The sequence below is a fragment of the Gastrolobium bilobum genome, unplaced genomic scaffold (genome assembly GCF_033153095.1).
Source record: "Gastrolobium bilobum isolate Gb01-03AN ecotype WA unplaced genomic scaffold, APGP_CSIRO_Gbil_v1 utg7917, whole genome shotgun sequence".
Classification (NCBI taxonomy): domain Eukaryota; kingdom Viridiplantae; phylum Streptophyta; class Magnoliopsida; order Fabales; family Fabaceae; genus Gastrolobium; species Gastrolobium bilobum.
Window position 1 is genome coordinate 53,723 of NW_026898898.1, and position 15,421 is coordinate 69,143.

A 15,421-nucleotide genomic window follows, 5' to 3' on the forward strand; every position below is an offset into this window, starting at 1 on the left:
TTATAATTTAATGAGAATTCATAATTAATTAATTAATAAATGCAACCAATAATTTTCAATAAATTATAACCGTTAGATTGACGAAAACTAACGGTGATTAAATTGGTTGTAAAGATGATAAACTTTTTTGGTGATTAGTATATCTTTCCCCAAACTACCATATCCCTTTAATTATAAAGAAAGAACAATTTTATCCCGTCTTAAATTAAAAGAACTCTTCCCAAAATTTATTCAAGAAATATATATAAAGAAATAGAAGAAGATTTGGTGTAATATACAAAGGTTGGAGAGAGGCTTTATTTATATTATAGCCCCCTCACCTAGGGGTGGCAAAACAGGTCAGCTCGCCCCACCCCGCCCCGACCCGCTCCCAACCCGTCAAAAGTGGGTTGGCCCGCCCCGCCCCGTATCTTGAATTTGGGTTGAAAACCCCAACCCGTCTCGTTTTATGGTGGGTTGGCGGGTCAACCCGTTTAAAAAATAAAAAATAAAAAATAAATTATATTTTATTAATATTATAATATATATCACATTCCCCTTAGTTTTTTTTAATCTTAAATCTAAATGTATGCTAATATTTAGTTAGATATTCTTTACAAACTTGTTTTTATATCCATACATAAATTATCTTTGTAATAAATAAAGTTTTTCTTCTATATTTTTTCTAGAGAGTACTAAGATAACAAAAAATTGGATATCACAAAAGCTTAAAAACAAATAAAACATTACCTAATAGTAAAAAAAAAAAAAATTGACCCGAAAGGCCAACCCGCCCCGACCCGCCGCCAATCCGTTTTGACCCACAACCCAACGAGGCGGGTTGATGGGTTGAAATATGTAACCCGACCCGCCCCGTTTTAACGGGTTGACCCATCGGGTTTAATCCATATTGTCACCCCTGACCTCACCCAAAGTCTTAAACTATACCCACTCATGTGGGATTATAGTTCTAACAATCTCCCACTTGGAGAAATGATGAAAACCAATCAATCTCGACGCAATTCTTTCCATCTTGACATCTCCATGTTTTCTACGTTTTTGCAAGGTCAAATGAAGATTTGCACCATACAAATTTGTTAATATTGATTGGTTTTATTAGTGCATCCGCTAGGTTCTCTTTTGTGTGGATCTTTCGCATATTCATGTTTCTATCTTCTACCACTTCACAAATAAAATGATATTGCGTGCTTTGTCCTGAAATGAAAGACTAAATTTCTTGCCATGTGCAAGGCACTTTGGGTTTTTAAAAGTTTAAGCTTATTAAGCAAAGATAGAAAATCTTTTAAAGCTATTTTAAACATGCATTGATCAATTAGTTGAAAAAGCTTTTATAAAGTGTCATGTATCAATTTTTTCAAAAATCTAAACTGTTAAGAAAGCACGTAAATGTTTGATCAAAACTTTTAATAAACCCAATAGAACTTTGATAATCTTTTGATATTGTAAGATATATATGACATTTAAATAGTGACAATCTTTGATATTTAATATTGAACCAGGAAATTTTGATTTCTTTAAAATAAATATTTAAGTTTGTTCGAGCTAGGTTTAACTTGTCTCAAATCCAATTTAATATTTAGTTCGGGCATTATTCTAATTCTTAACACAACCTTATTATGACCTAGCAAATGATCGAACTAGAACTAGGCATATTAACTAAATGATAGTAGCTGATGAGTTGACATTAAGGAACTGAGCAGCAGGTCAAGATGAGAGCATACGTTCGATACTCTCCAATATCGTCTTCGAAAAATGTTTAAAGCCTTAATTTCGAGACGTACCCCGAGTCGGACTAACAGTGAAGGGATGAACCAATTGAAATATCTCAAAAAAAAAAAACTAGACATAATAATATTGCTAAGTCATAATTTTAAAAAATGAAAAAATATATTTTATAATATGTATTAAAAATAAGTTATATCAATATAAAAATATAATGTATTATGTAAAATAAATATTATATAAATCAATTAGTCTTATAATTTACTATTAATTCTAAAAATAATAATAAATTAAACCAAATCAACGCAACTCAAAATAATATTCAAACTTTGACTTGAAAAATACAAGGGGTTTATATTTTCTATAAACCATAACTCATTGGACTAATTTCTTTTATTTATTTTTTCATAAAACCCAACCGAACCTCGCCTTATTATACCTTACCCTACACAATTTTCTTAAAAATAATTTTAATTGGTCAAACTCAATATATATTTATATATGATTTATTATTTGTCATATCATATGAAATAAACTTATGTCATGTCATCTAAAAACTATATTGTTTAGGGAGATAAAAAAAATTGATGAAGGTTGTTTCCAAAAAGAATAAATATTATTGAAGGTTATTTTATTTGGATGAATTTTATCAAAGCACCATTTATTAATTCCTTTAACTCGCAAAATGACGTAATTTTGTGATAATATATATATAGGATAAAACTAATCTTATGTTGCATAAGATAATGTACCTTATGTTGTGAAACAAAATCAAGGTGGGACCCACTAAAAAATAAAAAGAAAAAAAATCAAGATGAGATCATCTTAATTTTGTTTCACAACATGAGGTACACTATCTTATGCAACATAAGATTAGTTTTACCTATATATATAGGCTTTAACGTTTCTACAATGAATGTAGATAAGTTATCTACATTCGTTTCCAAAACGACGTCGTTTTGAGTTGAAAAATTAAAAAATTATAATGAAAAAGACTATTATAACCTTGAAATAAATTATAATTACAAAAATACATTGATTTCTGCCTCAAAACGACGTCGTTTTGGTCTCAATGTAAATAAGTTATTTACATTGACGGTAGAAAAAACGAACTCATATATATATATATATATATATATATATATATATATATATATATATATATATATATATAAGTTATCATTTCTCAAGTTGTTTGACATCCAGTTAGGAGTCATAACCATATATAAGTGGATAAACTATTAAATGTAGGGAATAAATGAGAATCAATGATTAAGATTACTAGCGAAACATTCAACAATTTAAGAAATATTTTTGCCATATATATATCAGAAAAATATTTCTGCAGTTAATGCAGATAAGTTATCTGTGTTTACTCCCAAAACAATATTGTTTTGAATTGAAAGATTAAAAAATTATAATTATAAAGACTATAATGACCCTGAAATAAATTAAAATTATAAAAACACTATAATTTTCATCTCAAAACAACGTCGTATTAGGCTTACTGCAGATATATTTATAAAATATAATTATATCTCTAATACATATAAAAATATGTTAAACCGATTTTTTCTCTCTTCCTATGGCCTCACATGAAACCTATACACTTTTTATATGTATCACATCAGAAACATCAATCCCATTATATCTACTTTTTATCTAAGAAAATATAAAAGGAAAGCGTTGGAGAAAATAAAATAAAAAAATAAATAAGAATATGTATATGGTGAATAATAATGTTGAGTTCCTTCATCTGCTACTGTGAGCAATGTTGCTGTTCCTTTCCCTTCCTTCTCCTCTATCCCCTAACTCTTCACCGTTTTCATTTTCTCACATTCGCATTTCTTCTTCATTGCTCCCAAACCACAACAACAACAACAAAGATACCAACCCAATTCCCAAGGTCCATTCTGATGGCAATGTTGCCATCAAAGCCCCCACACCTCCATGGATGAAGGGTCCTATTCTTCTCCAACTCCATGACCTTCTTCACTTCTCCAACCCCAAGAGATTCAACAAGGGCCTTGATAAGGTAGAAAAACACGAACACGAACACGAACCTACTGATAATGATAAAGCTAAAGTGGTCAGAGGGAAGAAGGTCATGAAGAAAATTGTTCAAATAGTTGAAAAGCTTCACAGGACCCAGAATTTAGCTGAGACTCAAATGGGTTCTGCTAAAGTTGAAAACTTTGGGGGATGTTTGGAAAGTTTGAAGGAAAATGAGGAGGTTAGAAGTAGGGAGAGAATGCCGTGGGAGAAGGATGAGAGTGTTGTTTCTCTGAGGATGAAAAAGGAAAAGGCTTTTATAGCTGCGGATTTGACGCTTGATAAGGTGCTGCTGAGAAGGTTGAGGGATGAGGCTGCAACAATGAGAAATTGGGTTAAGGTTAAGAAAGCTGGTTTTACACAAGTTGTTGTGGATGAAATTAAACGGACTTGGGAGAAAAAAAATGAACTTGCAATGGTTAAATTTGATATCCCTTTATGCCTGAATATGGATAGAGCTCGAGAAATTATTGAGGTTAGACTTGTCCCTATTGTTGTCATTTTTAGTATTCTCGTGAAGGAAGTATAGATTTTATTTTAACTGTTGCTTCTTGAAGTAGAATTTTGTTTTTCTTCCATGTTAAACATATACTCTAGTATTTTTTGGCTAGTTAAACATTTGTTATGGTTTAATAGAATTTCCAACTTTAAAAACTAAGTATTCAAAGCACACTGATTTTGCTAGTATGTTTATGGATGTTGTTGAATATTGAAAATTGATATGAGCCTGTTTGACTAATTACTGGCATCTAATATTTTAGAGTGTCTTGTTACTGCTATCTAAAGCAGATATACTGCAATATGTGTATTAGTTGTATGAATCTTCTTATGTTAACCAAAGCGCTTTGACTTGTAGATAATTGTTACTGTTACATTTTATATACGTTTCATTATATTATCCTTCCATGTTATCTGATGGCTACATTGGTGTTCATTTGCTGAGTGAATAGACAAAGACTGGAGGCTTGGTTGTCTGGAGTAAGAAGGATGCTATTGTGGTTTACCCAGAATGCAATCATCAGTTGACCTCTAAAGGTTCTCCAGAGATTTATACTGGCTATATTCATAGTCAAAGAAACCATCTCCACAAATAAAACCAACATTAACATTTGTAGGTCTGTTTTAGTTCCTTTAATAGGATCCATCAATAGGAGAACAAACGTGGTATGTTGTTAGTTCCTTTAACATAAAAGAAAAATTAATAGCATCAATTATTCCATTTTAAGCTGATTTCAAAGATTAAAGATCCATTACATTAAAGATTAAAGACCCGAAGAAAAATCAGAGATCTACAAAGGCATTAGTTCCTCGCAATTTACCTTCTACATGTATATTATAGGTTTTGAAGTGTTTGACAAAAAGTCATGCTAAGTTTGTTGAAGAACCATTAACGTAAGTTACATGACATTCGCATTTACCTTTTTGTCTTTGATGAAGTCATTTCATTCGATGGACCCATCATTTTGCGTGGTTATTGAATTTGTCCCTTGCATATTGCTGGAAGATATATCCAAAATTTGTAAGGGTGGCCATTCAGGAGAATACAAGACAGGCTTTGGAGGATATGGCACTGAGTCAAGTGGACCTTCTAACATCTCTACTACTTTACTCATTGATGGCCTATTTGATGGATTTGGTTGAATGCACCATAGACTCACCAAAGTAATCTTCATTATCATATCATTTTCTTCGGCTGAGATGGCCAAACAACTTGCAGGAATATTGCCTTGCTCAAGATCCTTGTAAATCCAGTCGGGAAAGTACATTTCACTGGTTTGTGACCCTCCACTCTCATAATTCTTTCTTCCTCCAATCATTTCAAGAACCAACATGCCATAACTGTATACATCAGATTTGTGAGAAACTCCACCATACATTCGGTTAAATACTTCTGGTGCAATGTATCCTATAGTTCCTCTTGTGCCCGATAAGGGCACGATACTCTCCTTCTTTTGGCATAATTTAGCTAGTCCGAAATCAGAGATTTTTGGGCAAAAATCTTCATCCAAGAGGATATTTTGGGGTTTGATATCAAGATGCAGAATCCTGGCACTACATCCTCGATGCAAGTATTCCAGTCCTCGAGCAATGCCGATTGCAATTTGGTGCAATGTGTTCCAGTCCAAATTACAAATAGCATTTGGAGATTCACTTTTATAGATGAACTTGTCCAATGAGCCATTGGGCATCAATTCATAGATTAGTGCTCTTTTATTCATCTCAGAACAAAAACCCAAAAGTGAGACAATGTTCACATGAGATGTTCTGCTAATGCTGGCAACTTCATTTATGAACTCTTCTCCATTTCCCTTGGACTCACTTATTACTTTCACTGCCACATGACGGCCATCAGGTAAGCTTGCTTTGTAAAATCATCTAGCACACCAATTTTGTTCCATAGAACGTGTTCATCTCTACCTCCCTTTGCTTGCAGTGATAAAGGTTAAAATAATCCATCAAGACAATTCAGAGATCAGATATTCGACCTTCTTCTCTTGCCTTGTTAGCAAAACAGTTGTTGTTATAATTATATATAATACGGCTTCTAATTCAATCACAAAGAAACCACATTTAGTAGTGTTTACTACCAGTAAAAAAAGAAAAAGGACTCAGAGAAATCAACAACCATGAGTGCATATATTATATATACCTGAGTCTGTACACGAATTTGTTCCATCATTGCAAAAACATTTGAATTGATCCCCATCAGAACCACACTCCCCTTGAGAACTCAAGCATGTGCTGCACTCATTATTATTATCGATCCATTGCAACGCGAAACCTGCATCTAATACTGCCTGATTTGTATTGGAATTTACAGATGATAGAGCTTGCACCTGTTCTTTAAACATGGGAACAGTAACGCTGCTGCAAACTCCCAAGTACGAAAACTGTGGAGCGTAGTAGAGTATATCGTTATTGCAGGTTCGAACCATACCCGGATTTGTTGGAACAACAGTACCGCAATCATATAACAGCGACGCGTGAACAACCCCATCAGCGTATTTAAACACAGAGGGATCAAAGGTACTGTTGTTCTTGTAATCATTTGAACAAGATATTGTAGATGGTGAATCAGTATCATAATTTCGGAAAACGTCCCTCGCGAGAGTGAGATTCCATGAAGCCAAGTCCAAAGCAAGAATCCGGTATGTGACAGAACTGATGTTGATCTTGGGATGTTGGAAATCGACAATCACACAGAATCGAGGAAACAGAACAAGAGATAAGAGTAGAGAGATTGACACGATGATTTACCTGGTTCACCCAATATAGGCTACGTCCAGCTTGTCTGTACTATATTCACCTCACCGCCACTCGTTACAAGTCTCTCGGTTTACAGGGCAAATATAAATAGGATTACAAAAAAACCCTAACAGCACTATTCATGGGTCCAAGCCCAAACTGCTAAGAAAATTACAATAGAAACAGAGGCCTAAACATTACCTAGCCTCTACGGGCCTGGGGGAGCTGCCCCCGGACCCCGCCGGGGCGGCTCCCCCGGACCCCCGCCCGCTCACCTGGGAGCGGGACCCCAGTTGCCTTTCTGCTGACCCCGACAATTAGGGCCAACATCATCATGTGAAGTATGAGCCATACCCAACAGGGTACAGTGTTGTTGTCGCATGTGAGCTCAAAGTTAGGCTCACCACAATATTGTGGTCTCTCTCCTCCCCAGAAAGGGTACCCAAGGTTAACATTTGGAGGGATGGTGTCTCCGCAACTAAAAGTTTTATTGCAGTTTGTATACCTGCTATCATCATCCGCATGAAGTGATGTTGGAATATTGAATGATATGATGAAAGTGATGAGCAACAATATGAAAATGGAAGATTGGTGAAGAAGAAGAAGAGGTTTCATTCTTGCAACGGAAGAAAAAAATAAGCAAAAGACAAGTGTGGGAGAAGAATGGGGTGCAAGGTTGAACCGATTTGTAGAAGATTATATTGGGAATTGAGTAACCAATTTCCACAGGGATGTTTCTAGGAAAAGTATGCTTCTAAAAAAGTTGCCCTTCGTTGACCTGACCACTCTTAAGTCTCTTGAAAAATTGAATAGGAGGTAATTAACACCAGGTATTAACTTCATTATTTTTCTATTTTTTACATCTATTTAAAATTTGGGGTGTGTATTCATCATTTAACATGACCACAAAAAGTTTTCTACACACACAATATTTTGTGAAACCCGCATGTTTTGAAGAACAAAAAAAAAAAAATTACGGCATGCAAAACGAATCTCTATAACATAATACAAACATTTTTCTTACAACATAACTCTTATAAAACTCTTAAAATTTTATAGCTACCGCAAACATATTTATTAGAGAAATATAATATAAAATTATTAATGAATTTTCATTTAATTTTCTAGTTAAGTTATTGGATTGAATCATTGAATTGATTCTTTATAATATTTTAAAATCACTTAAAAGTTTTAGTGCTTAATGTTAACATTATATTATTATGTAACAACAATAATTTTGTTAGATTCTAACTTAATAAGACAAATTGGAGAAGCATGTATTAATTGCTCAATGAAATAAAAATATATAATTCCTAAACATTAATTTTTCGCTCTTATTCTATATCTATATTTGTGTAGGATTAATTAGGACTCTGGACATCGGTATGTATTTTAAAAAAAAAATAAACAGAAAAAAAAATATTAAACATAAATATGTAGAATGGGAATAAATATATAACATAGAAGAGGGTAAGATTATTGTAGTCTGACTCTGACCCATAAACAAAGAGCTCAGTGTCAAGGCTGGCCTTGCAAGTAGTCTACCAAGGGGATTCTCAACGGATGCTCATCTGGGTTGGCCTCCAAAACCTTGTACCTGAAGCTGCATATGGACGATTGGAGGAACCCTGTAAAAGACCACTTACACAGAGGAGATAAATCTAAAATTGCATCAATCTAATATGTTAAATAAAAAAAACATTTCACACAAAGAAAAAAAATTGTCTTTTTTTTGGGTTACGATAATTTACAAGTACGTACATTCAAGCTGTGAAAATTTTATATATGACACGAGAAAAGTCTTGTACCAATCCTATATGATCTTTTCTTGGAAACCATGAACCTGCTTAAAAGAATACCTTTCAATTGAAAAAAAAAATTTAATGATTGTAATTTAAATAAAAAAAAATATGAAAATATAACTATTTGACAATATTCATGAAAGTATTGCAACCAGTTGCGCATTTGAGGCAACTTAATGCCTGTTGCAGTGTTGCGTATATTTTGATGTGCGTCTTCAGCCATCTTCATCCATTTTGGGATATAAATGCATGCATTATGACAAGTTTAATAAATTTTATATAATCTCTTATCCATTATTTATTGAAATAATGAGTCACGTTTATTTACTATTGTTGGATAATAAGAAATAAGAATAAGAATTAAATAACATCATTTATAGAAATAAAATATGTCAAACGAATACAAGGAAGCATTTTTTTTGAATTTTTTTTTTGATTAAATCCCTTTTGGGGTATGCTAGTTGTTATAATTGGTTTAGCTTAACTCATTAATGATGATCTCTTGTCATGGCCATGGGCTTCCTCTAGCCTGCGTGACAGTAGTAACACAGTCGTATTGAGTTCGAACTAGTCAAGTGTTTGGTTAGAGGTGAATTGAGTACTTGGACCTACAATACTCAGAGATGCTTCCGTTGAGAGGGAGCATACTAATGTGGGATTTCACACTTAAGAGAGATATTGTTGAGATATTCATATGTGATAATCTCACATTGGTTGGTAATGAGCTAATTAAGTGAAGTTCATATAAGTGAGAGAACCCATAAACTCAATATTTTAAGGTTTTGAGTTGAGAAATAATATCAGTTCCATTTGCTACTATTGGTGTAGTAGTTTAACCCATTAATGATGATCAGTGCCATGAGCTTCCTTGACCTACCGAAGAGCTCGTTTGTTTGGGTTTTTACAAAAAGTAACTTTTATCTCTTCCTTATTTTAGAAGTGTTTTTTATGAAAGTTAAAGCTATTTATTTTTATAAAAATATTTAGTTTTTGAAAAAAAATTGACTTTTGACCTTTGATTTTTTTAGAAGCTAAAATTTTTAGATTCTAAAAAAAGCAGATTTTTGATTTTTTGTGAATTTTACTTTTTTTAAAAGCAGATATCCAACGAACTTAAAGTGAGAAGTACTTTTATTTTTTCGAAAAAAAAAAGCGGCTTTTGGAGCACATCCAAACGGGGTATAAGAGGATAATTTTAAAGCATGGACTTGGCCTTGCTAGTAAGATGGAGGATTTTCTTTAGCTTTCTTATGGTTTATAAGTTAGAAACTTAAAGAGGTTGCCTGTCACTTTTCTGTGTAGTTTTTGTTCTTTCACTTTGCCCCTTCCCTTCACTAAACACAAATTTTTTTATCAAAACACTAAATATCCTTAATAGTTGACTCACTCGACATCTTTCATTCATAATAACTTCTTAAATGGTGGGGTCGGCAAATCGTAAATGTATTATTTCATTAGAAAATTGAAGCCACCTGCGCAATATACTTTGTCAGGGTGATGGAGATCTAAACAAAGATTTCCTTAATTTGGGCTTTTCTGGTTAGAAAACTTTATGATACAAAGGCAACAAAAACACAAAATGATATAAAATATAATAATAAAAATAAATATCCATTACTTGTCTTGATTTTCGTTAAATACTTTTCTTCATGCAGTTTTTCAAGAAGTACTGCCCTCCACATATATGTTTTGTTAGCTATAGGAAGTGCAAGATGATTTAATAAATCAAACTCTGATGTCGGTAATTAACAATCATAGGAGGTGGGAACTAGTAACGGGCAATCAATAAGACAGTCCCAGGTATTCGAACTGTGATGGGTTTCGTCAAAGTATTAGGTAAAAAGTAATCATAAGTTGTAACAACCAGAAAGAAGGCGAGATTTATCTCAAATGGAAACATTGTTTCAAATTTCAATACCAATTAATTATTCTTATCATTCTTCAGTTTTGTCAATCAATTAAGCTACATTTTCGGTTACAATTATAATTGTGAGACTATTACTTATGTCGAGAGTGATGGTTAGATAAAGCCCTATCTATAGTGTTATATATTTGATAGAATTTATAACGCACGTCATGACATGACTACACCCATAAAATACAATGTAATACATGCTAGCATGTATATACACAGTACAAATTTCTATTCCGTAAATTTGTAACAATAGTATAGACCCTTTTTTTTGTTTTTTACAATTGGTAAATGTAAATGTTTTCTATTAAATTCACATATGCGATGTGCATTAGCCATTAGTCATGAGTAAGAGAGCTATTCAATGATGATATTATATTGTTCTTTCTTTTGCCTCGTGTTTTTATTCTGAACTATGATAAAGACTTAAAACTCTAAAATTTGTTACGAAAAAAACATCGATTGTCATTTGCCTTTTCTATCTAGTCCAGCAGGGAAAGAGATTCCTACTAACGTGTCCAAAAGGATTTCACATCGATTGTAGACTTGAAGTTGAAGGCAAAGCGATATACCAATTTCCATGTTTCTCTTTTTGCAAATAAAATAATTCAATAGACACACACAACTGTTAGATTTTAAATTAAATTATAGTCTTTTATAAGAAGGGTCACATTTTAAATTAAATTAAAAAGTTACAATTAAAATCATTAACAGACAAGTTCGGCATAAATCAAACTGTTAAGTCTGTTACTCATATTTGACTTGATAAAATTGTTGAAAACTCGAGAGAATTTAATGTTATTTATTGAGGAGTTATTCTTTTATTAAGAAAGGCCGACATATTATAATGTAAGGCACAGAAATCCCAGTTTAAGTTTATAAAAAAAAAGTATACTTATAACTTTTTTTTTAAAACATCTTACAATCATATCTTAACATCGTTGATTTTCGTCAATCAACAGTTATTATTTATTGTGAATTAATAATTAATTAATGAGTTTAATTTGTGAAAATTATGATCGTTGATTGGCGAAAATCAACAGTATTAAGATATGATTGTAAGAGGTTGTAAAACAAAAAAGTTGTAAGTACAATCTTCCTATCTATTTATATAGTTTACTACTATAAACTGAAAGACTTTTATACTTCATTATATATTTAAAAATAGTAATTTGTATCTCTCAATTAATTGACAATACCTGGAAGTAAGAGATCGTTTGTATTGACTTTTGAAGAAAGTCTTTTTTATCACTTCTTCCTTATTTTAAAAGTACTTTCTATAAAAGTTACAGCTATTTAAATTTTTTTAAAAATATTTGATTTTTGAAAAAAATATTTGACTTCTGACTTCTGCTTTTTGTAAAAGCTAAAAATTTTAACTTTCGAAAAAAGTAAATTTTTGGCTTTTTTTTTATGACTTCTGCTTTTTTAAAAGTAGACATCTAAACAGACTTTTTTCGAGAAGTGCTTTTTTTTCTTAAAAAAAATAGCTTTTGAAAAAAAAAATCCATCCAAACGAGCTCTAAGTATCTGGGTGGATCCAATTCTTCTGTAAGATCATAATTATGATGTTTAAATTTGTCTTGTATCCCGAAAGAAAAAACATTGTCTTGTACCCCCCAAAAAGTGTATATAATAGAAAAGCTTATTAGAGAGAAGGTATCTCAATGATGCACGTGGTGGGCCTGTGAAGATACTTAAACGGATATTACAGAACACAACAGCAACAACAATGCACCCTTCTGACGTGACTTCAACAAGACAATACAAAAATGGCTGAACATTTTGGTCATATAGACAATTAGATTCCTTGAAGGCTTGAACAGATATTGCTAAACTCTCTCTCTTGGCAAGTATAAGATTGTTATTTTTCCTTTGGTCGTGAATCTAACTTTGTCCCTGTTCAACAAAGACAATGATAAACTACCAATTAAAAATAAACACAATGATAATTAGGCACGCCTATTCTATTCCCTTTTGAAGACCTTTGCTTGCCACTTTCTCAAGTCTCAGATCTCAAATCTGTAGCTAGCATCATTTTTTGCCAACATTGTGCTCAACATCATTACTTAAGAACCCGATAATTGAGTATAAAGTTTCTAAAAGTACACCAGTTACAGAACCCACGTTACGCATTGAATCAACATACGTACATCGGGGGCTACCATATCAAGAGTTTAAGCATACATAAGTACAAAAGAATATTCTATAGTTCCGTGACTTCGATACCAATGTAACGTATTATTACCCTTTTAAGTAGTGCAAAAAGAACCAAACAGTGGTAGCTCAGTTGGTGCATGAGAGCTAAGCAGGTGGGGGTGAGGGCATGTGTTTGAACCTCTCCAGTACCACCTTTGGGAAGGGTTTAAAGCCTTAATCCTGGACCCACCCCGAATCGGACTAATCGCGAAGCGATGAACCGATGGAATATTTTCAAAAAAAAAAAAAATGAAATGAAAAATGAAAAACTATATTAAAATCTTGATGTATTAGGATAACCTTATTATTTTCCAGTTTCACATTATCTATCAATACCCAAATAAAGCAATGATTAAGTGTGACAAAGTATCTCTAGATCTCGCATGATAGGACAAAAATAGAAGAACTTAGATAATAAGAAGACATCTCTGAACAGAAACACAAGGAAACTGCAAATAGAGACAGACTTCTAAAAAAACATCATGGTTATCTCACACCCACTTATGTCTCATCCCTGTCCCTCTTTGATCCACACCACAATCTAATTAAAAACACAAAACACCATTATTTTACATTTTATATTTACCAATTATTTCATTAATAATTCTCAGTGCATTTTCTTCTCTTCACAAAACAAATAACCCAATTCCATCGCCATACTAAAAACAATCATCAAAACGTACAAAATTCACAAAACGACGTCGCATCATAACGTATATCACTGTTCCGTCATACTCGCAACGCGCCAAACGTTAGTTACGTTACCTCTCTACCAGAAATGCTGAAACGCACACCGCGCACGTTAGCGTCCATGACATAAAATTATTATTGTTATTTGTTATTGTTATTATTATTATTATTATTTCTCCAAAAGTGAAAATAATAAATAAATAAAACAAAAGAAAAAAAATTAGGAACTTAACTCATCCGTACAGTTATCACAGCAGAGAGAAACTACTACTCAGGGATGGTGACCAGTACCGGTCGCCAAGCTCTTCTCAGTAACCGGTACCGGAACGCCGACGATATCGGCCGGAGAGAGGTGGCGGCGCTGCGACGGAACGGAGATCCTGTCCGGAACCGGACGCCGATGGTGGAGGCAGGGAAGAGTTCTTCTTGCTGATCCTGCCGTTGCTGTTGATGTTCTTGGAAGCTCTTGTCGTCTTGCGGCGGCGGCGGCGGAGAGGAGACGAAGAGGTCCTTGAGTTTGTGGCGGACTCGTACCTCGTTGTCGGCGATTTCGGGCGGATCTTGGGGAGGGGGATGGAAACGGCGGCGGTCGAGGGGGCGAGCGAGGAACATGCGGAGGGTCCTGCGGCGGCGGAGGTGGATGACGGGGCTGGTGGTAGGGCTGCGGGTGGGGCTGCCGGCGACGGCGCATTGTGTGGCTAAGAGCTTGAATTTGTGGAGAGTAGGCATTATTATGTGTGCATTTAGAAAAATGGAAACAGGAATAGGAAAATGAATTGGGATTCTTTGTTTTGTTTTGTTTGTAGAGAGAGAAAGTGAGATCTAATTCCAATTCCAGAGAGAGAGAGAGAGAATGATTGGATTGAGTAAGGAAGGGACTTTATCGGGGGAATATATAAAAGGTGTCTTTTTTCTAACCATGCCACTTAATTTATACAAGCTGAGAGGCCATTTACTCTTATATCTCTATATTTTTTTTATTTGTTTAAATTTACTCTTATGTATGAATTTGCAATTTGAAAAACGATATATATAAAAAATTAATGTATTTTAATTTTTATTTACGAAAAAAATATATATTAAAAGATTAGAATTTTCGATGACGTCTAATAAATAAACATTGTATTCAATGAATATATCACCAAAATTGAACTTGAGAAGGTTATTTTAATTTATAAAAGTATTAACTTTTAAAATAAAGTAAAAAAAATGAAATATATAAATGTATTAAAATAATCCCTTAAATTTAAAAATACTGGATAAAAAAAATGCAAGGAAGAGAGTTGATAATTTATTTTTTCTTTAACAAATGTTAGAATGATAAAGGATTATATATATATATATATTAATAACTAAATATTAAACCAAAATTTCTGCCAAAAAAATTAAATAAACAGTATAAGTGAAAAATTATACTTTTATTTAATAATATAGTTAACATCATTTAATAAATTTAATAACGAAACTTTAGAGGATTTAGAATGAAAAAGAAACTAGGTATTTATAATATCTCTTACCATGAGATTTAATTAATTGCATGTAATTAGACAATTAATCTTGTATTAGTGGGTAAAATTAAATTAAGGCCTAATTATATAAATTAGGGTCACTTTGGAGGTAAAAAAGTGCTGTGAGTGAAAATTATGAGGTAAAAATGGATGTAGGCAAAAGTATCCAAAATATGAAACTAAAATTAAAAATGTTCCTAGAAAAATATTTCTGACCATTGGATAAAGTTTGAAAGAGAACAGAGTTAAATTGATAGATAAGTTATTACCCGATTGAATTGAACTTTACT

The 15,421-nt window shown here is 32.8% G+C and overlaps 3 protein-coding genes across 3 annotated transcripts; 1 reads left to right on the top strand and 2 right to left on the bottom strand.

The window, feature by feature from the left end:
* Nucleotides 1–3,493: 3,493 nt before the first annotated feature.
* On the top strand, nucleotides 3,494–4,868 carry LOC133285138 (chloroplastic group IIA intron splicing facilitator CRS1, chloroplastic-like). Its single transcript, XM_061482313.1, has 2 exons — nucleotides 3,494–4,249; nucleotides 4,725–4,868. The coding sequence occupies exons 1-2, from the start codon at nucleotides 3,494–3,496 to the stop codon at nucleotides 4,866–4,868; spliced, it is 900 nt and encodes a 299-aa protein (XP_061338297.1).
* A 270-nt stretch (nucleotides 4,869–5,138) lies between these two features.
* LOC133285139 (LEAF RUST 10 DISEASE-RESISTANCE LOCUS RECEPTOR-LIKE PROTEIN KINASE-like 2.5) lies at nucleotides 5,139–7,635 on the bottom strand. The gene is made up of 3 exons (XM_061482314.1): nucleotides 7,375–7,635; nucleotides 6,425–6,947; nucleotides 5,139–6,145 (listed from the first exon to the last, which is right to left on the bottom strand). The coding sequence occupies exons 1-3, from the start codon at nucleotides 7,633–7,635 to the stop codon at nucleotides 5,217–5,219; spliced, it is 1,713 nt and encodes a 570-aa protein (XP_061338298.1). The 3' UTR covers nucleotides 5,139–5,216.
* A 5,998-nt stretch (nucleotides 7,636–13,633) lies between these two features.
* LOC133285196 (uncharacterized) lies at nucleotides 13,634–14,506 on the bottom strand. The gene has a single exon (XM_061482386.1). The coding sequence runs from the start codon at nucleotides 14,350–14,352 to the stop codon at nucleotides 13,891–13,893; it is 462 nt and encodes a 153-aa protein (XP_061338370.1). The 5' UTR covers nucleotides 14,353–14,506; the 3' UTR covers nucleotides 13,634–13,890.
* Between the last annotated feature and the right edge of the window lie 915 nt (nucleotides 14,507–15,421).